We start from the raw sequence: 12348 nt of genomic DNA on the forward strand, positions 1-12348 counted from the left end.
CGCTTAAACTGGACTAATCACATCCAAAGAAATATTGCAAAGACATATGGCATGTTAAGAAATCTATGGGCTGTACAAAACTCAACCCCACTGAATATTCGAATGCTGCTTGCAAAGACCTATTTGGTCCCAGTGCTCCTGTATGGATGCGAATTATTTGCCAACTGTAATAGTGCTGATAAACGATTGTTGACCGTAGCATACAATAGCATAGCTAGATATATCTTTCAAAAAAGTCGGCGGGAGAGAATATCGTCATACTCGTATAAAATTTTTAACATGAGTTTCGACGACTTACTCCAATTTAGGTGTATTACATTCCTACACAAAATAATCTACACTCGCGAACCGTCATACCTTTATACGAAATTGCAATTCGCTCGTTCCAATCGTGGAAGAAAAATTATCCAGTTACGCTACAGAAAAACTAAGTCTGAATACCAGTTTTTGATAAATACCATTCGTCTTTGCAACAACCTCCCCACAACATTACAAATAGTTAGCAACGCATCTCGCTTCAAAAAGGATTTGTCAACATATTTGCAGTAATGCATAATCTACATAATTTTTTAATCTTAATTTTTATACTTTTACTTTTATATATTTATAGTTTGAAATTGTATCTACTGTATTTAAAAGTCTTCATCTTATACCTAGTACTGTAATTTATAAGATATTATGTCTTGTTGTACTAGGATTTCAGATATTTAATAAATAAATAAATAAATATGAACCAACCAAGTTCATTTTTCCTTCTACATCCACAGAGGAAGTGTTGGTCTTATTTGCAAATCTCAGTTTGAAAACCGGTTTGGCCAGAAAATTCGAAGTATTTGTCGTTGGCATCGATTTGTGAAAACTTGGACTTTACGGGTAGCCGCTTGTGTCAAGCTTCAAATTGTACAACCAAATAACCGTACATAAAATAGATTTCACACTACTGTTGAAGATCCTGACTTTAATATTATGTGAGATATAACTTAATCTCCAAAATTTGTTGAGTTTACGAAAGGCGCTTCTAGCCTTGTTGATACGTACGCGTATGTCTCTGATCCCCCCGTCCTTTGTTATTTTGCTGCCATGATAAGAGAAATTGTCAACGTCTTCAATGATATGGTCGTTGTTAGATTTGATGTTCCTATCCCCATCAATTTGTTGTTTATGTAAAAAAAGGACTACAAATTATGTGGCTTACGTAGACGTTTTACAGCCAAAGATGCTTCTTCAATGTTGGTTTTTTTTCGGGCAGGCACAAGGAGGAAAGACCAAATGTATATGTTGAATAAAATTAAAAATTAATATTGAATAAAGTAAGAAGATTTTCCTTGAACAAATATTCTGCCGCTTTGCATGTAGTGGTTAAAAGACACAATTTTTTCCTTTGGTCATATTTTGTAGACAAAGTTAATTTTCGTCCAAATTAATGGATCAAAAATGTGAATAGATTAAAATTATTGTTTTATTTTACAAAATAAATACTTCAATGTCCTCTTATTACCTAATTTCTTGAAAATACACGAAACTTGGTTTATTTTTTGCTGCAGACAAAAACTCCCGCATTTATATTCGAAGTTTCGAATAGAATTAACCGAAACGGATGCTTTCATCTGAAAAATTCAAAACTAAATCCTAGTAATTCACGTAATAAGGCCCCAGTTGTTTTGAATATGACTTTCAAGGTATAATCTTGCAGAAGAATGTTCTAAAACAAGTTGGTTGAGCTTTTCTCATATCAGCTGATATTTTTCATCACATCTCCCTGCTTACAAAACTGCCAATTAATGTTGTATATACTTCAAATCATTTAAACAACGACACTTGTCACTCTAATCGTTTGATCACAAATATGAAATTTGTACAAATCGTGCAATGATTTACAATCCTCAATGTTTGTTTATAACAAACGAAATTCATAGAATTTTAATAGCCCTCAATAGTTAGAGAATAGAATGCTTTGACGTTGATCAAATGCTAATGTACTCGACATCGGTGATTGATAAGCCATATCAGTGAACAACTGAAGTGGCCTTTTTATACCACAAAAGTTTTATTTCTGATGGTTGATTGTCTATTTTGGTCAATTGTACGCTAGTAGTATATCACTAAAGCAGAGCGAAATAAATTAGATTTCATTGACAAACAATTTTTAATAATTTGATAATAAGTGGCCCCTACATTAAAAATTAATTTAGCAGCTTAAGGATGAGGACTTTTTAATTTATTGATTCAATAACTAAGCCAAACAAGGTCTTATATAGTTACAAAATTGGCAACACTAATACAAACTACTCCATTAAAATAATAATTGCAAATATACTTAAAAAATTAAATAAAACATATCTAAATAAAATTTTCTCCAGAATACTTAAAGGGTATAAGTTTAATTATATAGTGCGATTTAAATGAGAAATTTTGAATTTTATGCTTCAAGGCAATAAATACAAACTTCTAACTTGTTTCATTCATTCTTTCAAGATGTTATAGCCATACTTGTAGTTTAACAAGCTAAACTATTTCTATATCGGCATTTGGAGAAGTGGCTTCGTAGAAACTGTTACCATATATTGTTTTTTCATATGCTCAACCATAGGAAGATGGCGTTAACATTGGTGTAAGGCCCAATAAAGTATATACAATATTCTGAGCCGATGTAGCTGTCCAATCTGATATTTCCTCTGGAAATAAATTCAGTCGTGGCCGACACCCCCTCAAAGTCGAATTCTGTGAAGGTCGCCAGAAAACGGCCGTTGTCTCAGAAATCATTGATGCCGTGCGTTAAATTATGATGTAAGATCGTCAAGTGACATTCCGTGAGAAAGGGTTATCCTTACGCATTTCTTCCACCAGCATACATTCGATAGTGCATGAACAGCTTGCCGTAAAACATGTTGGTTTTCGTTGGATACCGCACAATTTGGCAATCGCTCAAAAAAAGAAAATATCCGAGAAAGAAGAAAAAACAAAGAAAAACCAGTAAGGAAAGACAAAAGTCGGGCGGTGCCGATTTTGTAATACCCTACAACTACCCTATAAATACGAAAGGTGGGCTACATCTAAGTCTGATCCAATTTTGATGGACCTCGGCGGATAGATCCAGATAGATTATTAAAATTCCTGCACCAAATTTCGAGCAAAGCAAATATGTTCAAAATGTAATAACTACGGTTGACAAATGGCAACAAATTATCCAAAATCTGACGAACAAATACATGGGAGCTATATCTGAATCTGAACCGATTTCGACCAAACTTTATGGATATTATGGAATTCATCGAGGAAAGAGTTGTAAAAAATTTTGGGAAGATTGGTCAATAAATGCGCTTGCATATATATATATATATATATATATATATATATATATGGGAGCTATATACAAATCAGAACCGATTTCTAGGAAATTCACCCGTAATGTTGAGATTCATTAGAAAATTCTTCCTGCTAAATTTCGAGAGAATCGAATGAAAAATGACCATTTTATTGCATTATTACTGCAAACATATATATGGAAGCTATATCCAATTCTCAACCGATTTTTTCCAATTTCTATGGGCTTCGTCTCTAGGCCGAAAAACACTCCCATACCAACTTTGAAGACGATCGAATGAAAATTGCGACCTGCAGTTTGTACACAAATTAACATGTAACAGACAGACGGGCGGACGAACAGACAGATAGACAGACGGACATAGCTACATCGAATCAGAAAGTGATTCTGAGTCGATCGCCATACTTATCAATGGGGCTATCTTTCTTCCATTTGGGTGTTACAAACAAATGCACTAAGTTGTAATTCCCTGTACCACAGTAGTGGAGTAGGGTAAAAACATTGGTATCTTAATACCGTCAAATCTGGCCGGCAGATCGGGTGAGACAATCTTTAATAGTTCAGTCTTGGGGAAAGGCACGAACATTCCTTTAAGGAACAGGGGTAAACTTCTCCCATATCAGTGAGTGCTGTTCGATTCAAGTTTAAGCACAATGATAAGGGGCCTAATTTTTATAACCGAGTTCGGACCTTTCCGCAATGTAACAAATCTCTGTGAAGAATTTTTTACATGGCTGCCATACCAGATGGTACAGTGTAAGACATATCAATCCAGGTAGTGCACAGCAAATTGCTGAGTACAATTTTGGAAGTGGAAAAGTGGAAACAATATCTAAATGAGCATCGATTTCTATGAAAATATAATTAACAGATTGCCAAATTATTGCAGTATCAGCTGAAATAGGATGACTACATGGGCGTTATATCTAAATCTGAACCGACTTCGACGAAAATTAATACATTTTGTGATAGTTATTGAAAAAAATGTTGCGCAAAATTTTGAAAAGAAAGGTCGTTAAATGCGCTTTCTACGGCAATAGATGTAAAAATCGGGACTTTTTTTTTAAATTCACCTGTGATCGACAGTGTCATAAGAGAAACTTTAATACCAAAGTTTGTGAGGATCGGCTAATAAATGGCCAAAATACTGCATTATTAGCCAATGTTGGAAGGAAATATATATGGCAGATACATTTCAATCTGAACCGATTTGTATGGAATTAAAATTTAACAGCATTTCGAGATTCATAAAAGAAATATTTGTGCCAAACTTCGACAACATCATTGAAGGATAAGTTCAATTAAATATGTCCAAATCTGAATCGAGTTTTTCCAATTTCAATAAAAAAATGAAAAAAATTTCCTCACCAAATTTGAAGATTATGCAAATTTGTTCATGAACATTCCATTGAGTGCAAATTTCTCACATATCATTGAGTGCCTTCCGATTCAAGGGAACTCCTATTTAAAGTCGGGTCCGGACGGCGTGCCGCAGTGTGACACCTCTTTGAGTAGACGTTTTTGCATGGCATAGTGCCTCACAAATGTCGTCAGCATTATGAGGAAAAAACCACTGCTAAAATCGTTTTTCTGATGTTCTCGGCAGAATTCGAACCCAGTTGTTCAGCGTCATAGGTTGACATGATAACCTATGCGCTACGGTGGATTCTAAGAAGACGATTGGAGGAAAATTTCGACCTGTAATTTGTACCCAAATAACCATAGACAGACGGACGGACATAGCTAAATCGAATCAGAAAGTGATTCTTATCTTTGCATGTTTTTCTCTTCCTTCTGGGTGTTATAAGCAAATTGACTAAGTTATAATACCGTGTACCACAGTTGTGGTGTAGGGTATAAAAACAAGGGCCGTCCGTTGGCATGACTACACCTGCTTGAGACCTAGGCTAATAAGTGCAGTGATGACAGTCGTCATTTTATGCAGTTGCAGTGCCCCAAGTGTCTTAGCCACCGACGGAAGAAGAAAATACGATCTGTTCGAATCACACTTGCTCGAAAACTTTCTAAGTTTCAGTAGCGGGATAACTCTATTAATTTTCTAGAAATCTGGAGCTATTTGATCATAACCCCATCTAATGCTGGCAACATTTGTGAGGTACTACGTCATGTAAAACTTCTCTCCAAAGAGGTGTCGCACTGCGGTACGCCGTTCGGACTCGGCTATAAAAAGGAGGCCCCTTATCATTGGGCTTAAACTTGAATCGGACTGCACTCATTGATATGTGAGAAGTTTGTCCCTGTTCCTTAGTGGAATGTTAATGGGCAAAATTTGCATTTGCATTTGATCATAACCTTGAATGTTATGAAGTGGGATGGCGGGTTAATAGTGGGTTAATAGTGACAATGACTGATACTTCTGTTGCAGCCAACGCCAGTAAAGCGGTATATCTCAAGGCGCTACACAATCTTGGAGCGTTCACATCGACACCAGCCTTAAATTTGCATCTATTGAAATTTTACGATCTTTGGTTTTGCCAAAGCATGTTATCGCAATGATTTACAAGCAATTGAAAGAAGTTGAATTAAATTTAAATAAGTTATTTTTATAGAATGGCATAATTGCTGCTCTGAAGAGTGTGCCATTAAAATAGAGGCACTTACCAAGTCGCACATAATGACCGACTTTATTTTGTTTTCTTAATTTGATTATATACCATGAAGCGATAATCTAGGGCTAAGATAACATTTATATGAGGGAAGGTAAGAGTGGATAAGGTTTATATTATCGCTTGCAAATAAATTGTGTTTAACACAGAGTGAAAGTGGTATAAAAGCTGGTTGAAGTTGGGGCAAAGCAATAATTCAATCGAAACCTATCAGGAATCCCTAACAATTAAAAAAAAAAAAAAAAATGAAAACCATTTTTGCAATTTTCGCCTTGTGCTTGGTGGCCGCCAATGCTGGCGCCATTGACAATGCCGCCATCAACTATGAAGGCATGGTCGATGACGTCTTGGCCGAGATGGGTCAAATTGCAAAGGATGCCGCCGTAGCCTTGCAACATGGGGTTGAGGAAATCGTCATGGATCCTTTGCATCAAGTTGAAGAAGCTGTCGAAAGCATAGAGGCCCGCCGTCCCGAAAGCGAAGAATGTGTTGCCGCCCAGGATGAGAAGGTTGCTGCCACCGTTGATACCATGCACCAAGATATGGGAGTTTGCGGAGTTATTGCTGCCAAGACCTCGGCCGAAATAATGAGCGACATCAGCGCTGCCACTCAACAATTGGTTTTCGGCGGCTACGATGTTGTTTCCACCTACAGAAGATGCCAACGTTATACCAACTCTGTCTTGAAGAACTCCTGCTATGCCCGTTTGACCATAAAGGCTACTTTGTACATGACCAATGCCCGCAAGTCGATCAAGACCATCCGCAAGAGCACCAACGAGCGCATACCCGCTGCAATCGCCGATGCTGATGCCTGCACCCACACCGCTGCCGAAGTTGCCATTCATGAATTGGACAATGTCCATGCCACCATTGACTCTTGCATTGCCAAATACTAAGTAGAGAGGCGAAGCTATTTGGTATATGTGTACATAGAAAATAAAATAGTATTGGAATATTAACATCTTTTAAGAACTTATTGTTGAAAAAAAAGATTTATAAAAATGTTGGAAATCATGGAAGTTTGGTTAAACCTTTCATTTGAGCCACAACTAGCTAACCCGGGCCCGCTCCGCTTCGCCTTCTTTTACTTTATATGGAACAAAAGTTTCCTTGGAATATTTATTTTGGACAATTAAAGATCTTTTAGTGAAATACCATGCTAACTTGACTAACAGTTTACCAATATAAGTGCCTTTATCTGAATCCTACATGATCTTTATTGGTCTACGAATTTAAGTTTGGATGTAAGGTGTACTCCATTCTTAAAATATTTCATTTCAGCCCGGTATTCTCATGATGTCTGATTTAGTGGTGTTTTCGGGGGATAGGTGGTCCCCCAGATATTTGACCCTGGAAAAATATCAGCATCGTGTTCTTCTCTCAAATACTATTTATTTAAACCCGATATTGCCTTTGGCTTAAGAGGAGTTTACAGGATGCGGCGTCCCCCAAACACATGGCCCCAAAATAGGTTATCAAATTCGTTTTCTAATCTCAAATACCTTTCATTTGAGCCACATATTGGCATTTTTTCCCGTTGGGGGTGTTTTGGGAAAGGGATAATGCCCTAAATACATGGTCCTACATTTGGATATCAAACTCATATTCTACTCCCAAATACCTTTATTTGAGCCCCATATTGTGATGGTGTTTGTGGGGTATTTTGGGAATGGGGTAGACCCCCAGAAAATTGGTCCCGAAAATGGGTATCAATTCTTGCTCTACCCCCCAACACCATTCATTTAAGCTCCACATTGATATGGTCGGTAAATATGTCCGATTTAGGGGTGTTTTGGGGATTGGGGTGGTCCCCCAAACACTAAGCCCGGAAAATATATCAGCAATGTGTTCTATTCTCATATAACTATATATCATTTATTTGAACCCCATGTTGCCATTGGTCTCAAAATTGGATATCAAATTCGTTTTCTTATTTAAACACCTTATTGCAAAAGTCAGCAAATATGTCCGGTTTAGGGTATTGACCGTAAAAACTATAAATATTTAATTCCACTCTCTTTAAGACCCAAATTATCTTGGTGAGCAAATACGTCCTATTTGGGGGTTGTTATGGTGGTGGGACGTCCGCTAGACAGTTGGCCCCTAATGTAGACATCAAATACGTGGTCTACTCCAACATAACTTTAATTTGAGCCCCATATTTCCATAGTCGGCAAACATGGCCGGCTTGGGGGATGGGCGGCCACTCAGTGAGTTGGCCTTGGAAATATATATCGGATTCGTGTTCCACTTTAAAAACCCCTTTATATGAGCCTCATATTGCAATAGTCAGAAATTTTATTACTATTTGGTCGTAAATTTGTCCCCTTTGGGGGATGTTTTTGGTGGGAGGCGGCCCCCCAAACACTTGGTCCCATATTTGGATATCAGATTCGTATTCCATATTCAAATACCTTTTATTTAAGCCCCATATTCCCATGGTCAGCAAATAAGTCCTGTTTGGGAAAGGGGTGGACCCCCAGAAATATGGATATTAGATTCGTATTCTACTCGCAAATTCCTTTCCGCCCAATCAGAGCGGTATGGCGTCAGTTCTATTCTGGATACTGTGAAGACGGAGGGAAAACAGTGAATGGGCCCAATATTCACGGCCCTCATTGTTGCCTCCAATATGTAGACGGGGACAGTATTGGGGGTCTACATTGGATATCAGACTTCTACAACTGCTGGGCGAGTGCTCTCTTTCAGACATAGATAATAACCACAAACGAAAACTGGGAAACTATCTCCACCTTCCAAACTCAGGATGTTGCAGGTCTTACATTGGAACGCGGTAAGGGTGAAGTGCTTAGCTAAATGTATAGAATACTTGCATAAACTCCTGACTCATGACATAGCGCTAACATAGCTGCTTGAGCTCGCGGACGAATATACTAGAAAGTGATTCTTGGAAAGGGATCTTGGCTAGCTAAGCTAGCTGTAGCCCTGTGCCTGGACTGTGCCGAGGTATTTAGGGTTATTGGGAATACAGGGATGAAGGATTACAAGAACTCTCTGGCCTGTCGTAAACCGAAAAAGGAGTTTGACGGTACAGATGTGCACGTGTGACGATTGTGATTCGTGAGTGAGATCCAAATCCAATTATGTGATCGTGGGTGACCGTGATTGAATTAAAGTTTTTCGTTCGTGAGTGTGAGTGAGTAAAATAATGCTTACGACTCACGAGAACATCACGACCAACGGTTAAAAAATAACGAAAAAACTACGTTTTTCATATGCTCTCAATTTAACGGTATTTCAACGTACGAATCTGTCTGCAGATGCATGAGACGCATGGAAGAAAAAATTTTTATATTTGTTTAAATATATATATATATATATATATATATATATATATATATATATATATATATATATATATATTTATATATAATATTGGCTTGCCTAAAAAGTAATTGCGGATTTTTTAAAAGAAAGTAAATGCATTTTTAATAAAACTTAGAATGAACTTTAATCAAATATATAATTGCCATTTTGTTCGATAACCTTTTGCCCTCTTCCTGGCAAATTTAATATTCCACGCTCATAGAACTTCTGGCCTTTACCTGCAAAAAATTGAACCAAGTACGATTTTATAGCCTCATCATTGCCGAAAGTTTTACCATTTAAGAAGTTCTGCAAAGATCGAAATAAATGGTAGTCTGATGGTGCTAGGTCAGGGCTATATGGTGGATGCATCACAAGTTCCCAGCCAAGCTCACTCAGTTTTTGGCGAGTGACCAAAGATGTGTGCGGTCTAGCGTTGTCCTGGTGGAATATGACACCTTTACGATTGACCAATTCTGGTCGCTTCTCCTTGATGGCTGTATTCAATTTGTCCAATTGTTGACAGAAAACATCCGAATTAATCGTTTGGTTCCTTGGAAGCAGCTCAAAATATACCACACCCTTCCAATCCCACCAAACAGACAGCATAACCTTCTTTTAGTGGATATCAGCCTTTGAAGTGGTTTGAGCTGGTTCACCATGCTTGGACCATGATCGTTTTCGACTGACGTTGTTGTAAACAATCCATTTTTCATCTCCAGTTATGATCCGTTTTAAAAACGGATCGAGTTCATTGCGTTTAAGGTGCATATCACAAGCGTTGATTCGGTTTGTTAAATAAATTTCTTTCAATACATGTGGTACCCATATTAAAATTGACGCCAAACAAACAAATGTAAACAAAATTTCGCGCACTTTTTTTCTAAAGCAAGCTAAAAGTAACAGCTGATAACTGACAGAAAAAAAGAATGCAATTACAGAGTCACAAGCCGTTGAAAAAATTTGTCAACGCCGACTATATTACTACTATATTACCGACAATTACTTTTTGGGCAACCCAATATATAATGTAAACGCTGTCTTAATGCTGTTCTGTGCAGACTCTCCATCTTAGGGAGCCACTCCTTCCAATTAGGTGTCCTTGCAGTCGTATCTATGAGAGGTTTCCTAAAATATATCTAAAGGACGGGATGGTTCCTCCATGTGGACGTAGACGCGTTAAGTTATGAGGGACTCAATACAGCCTAACGAACCCGACGATGGAACCATCACCGACCTTCTCAGGATTCGGAAGACTAGGATTGGCAAAGATCCGGTAAGGGTGAAGTGCATTTAGAAAAATCAGGCAGTGGAGTGACAGGAGACTCAATGCAGCCTAACGAAGAGGGAATCGACAATGAAATCATCACTCATTCCCAAGAAGACCATTATCTCAAGATTTGGAAGATATGATCGGCAAAGATCGCAATATTGGAATATCAGGCAGTGCAGGAACTTAAAACTCAATACAGTCCAACTAACAGGGACCTGACGATGGAACCATCACCGACTCTCTCAAGATTCGGAAAAATAGGATAAGCAAAGATCCTAATATTGTTACATCAGGCGGCGCAAAGACAGGAAACTCAATGCAGCCTTAAAACCTGGGGGCAAACGATGCGACCATCACCCACTCTCACGAAGCCCATTTACTGGAGGACCAATGATTGAGGTCATCCAGATAAACCTCCACCGGAAGGAGGCAGCTACTCACGCTCTGATGAAGAAAATCAGTTATGTACAGATTCATATTGCCTTAATTTAGGAACTGTGGACTACCCGGAACAAAGTTTCTGGACTGAACCATGTTAGCTACCAATCATTCTATGCTAACACTGGTACTCGGGCGAGGACCTGCGTTATTTGTCATAAAAACTTAAATTATGTATTATCCCAGAGTTGCCAACGTTGGATGCAACAATGATGAGGCAGGGAGACGGTGGAGCATACCTGGTATCACTTTATCTGCCTTTCGACTCTCCTACACTGCCACCTACGTCGGATCTGCAACGGTTGGTGAGAACGACTTCGATACCTGACAAGGTCAAGCACTTGGACAGGAAACTGAATTGGAAGGAGCTTACCGAGAAGGCTCACAGATATTGGGCACTATGTTGGGGGGCCTTAGTCTCAAAATGGGGTTGAATTGGAAAGGAACTGAGTTCTGTTTTAGACAGCCTGACCATAATACGGTACTTCCGGAGATCCGGGCCATCACAGAATGCGTTGGGTGGTGTAGTGTTAACGAGAGGATATCGTGACTTTAAAAGAACGGTGAGGTAGAACGATAAAAATCTGGATAGGGGATTTAGATAGTTAGAAGACGAACCTTTTACTGAAAGGAAGTAAGATGGAGGTCAGTATAGCTTTCGGTATCCTAATGGGATTCATAGGACTACGAACTCATTTATGCAAAATTGGTGCGACAAGTGATAGTGGTTGCTAATATCAAAATCGGCTCCGACAAAATAAAAATCTTTAAAATACACAGTTTTTTGGCTAACGAACTTGTTTTTATTAGGGCAAATTAAAACAAAAATTTGAAATTATTACATTAGCACAAGATAACTTTAGAGTTTACGGTTTAGCCATTAGCGAAACTATGTTAGAAAATAGATTTGTACCAATTTTAAAAAGATTCGTTTCAAAGTCAAAACAAGTAAAAACGAGCTAAGTGCGATAGGGCAGAATGTGGTATACTATTCCCCATTGACCGCAACAACTCAATGGATGTTTATATCCATTCCTATAGGAAAGGAGGTATATTTATTTACTCATTCCGTTTGTAACACATCGAAATATCCATATCCGACCCGACAAAATAAATATACTCTGGATCGTAGTAAAATTCTAAGATGATTTAACGATGTATGTGTGTTCTTTTGTTGTAAACGCGCTACAGCCTCCAAAAATTGAGATATTGAGCTAAAAATTGTCACAGATTCGTATTTTGTCTATATGCAGGTTAAGTTCCTAAACGAGCAAAATAGAATCATATTTAGATATAGCTGTCATATAAACCGATCTCCCGGTTAGGGTCTTAAACCCATAAAAAGCCGCATTTAT

General features: G+C 38.0%; 1 protein-coding gene across 1 annotated transcript; it reads left to right on the top strand.

Annotated features, from left to right (window-relative positions):
* The first annotated feature begins 6126 nt into the window (after positions 1-6126).
* Positions 6127-6931, top strand: LOC106088564 (uncharacterized). Its single transcript, XM_013254140.2, has one exon. The coding sequence runs from the start codon at positions 6198-6200 to the stop codon at positions 6849-6851; it is 654 nt and encodes a 217-aa protein (XP_013109594.2). The 5' UTR covers positions 6127-6197; the 3' UTR covers positions 6852-6931.
* Positions 6932-12348: the final 5417 nt, after the last annotated feature.

This window comes from Stomoxys calcitrans, chromosome 4, assembly GCF_963082655.1.
Source record: "Stomoxys calcitrans chromosome 4, idStoCalc2.1, whole genome shotgun sequence".
NCBI classification, from domain to species: Eukaryota; Metazoa; Arthropoda; class Insecta; order Diptera; family Muscidae; genus Stomoxys; species Stomoxys calcitrans.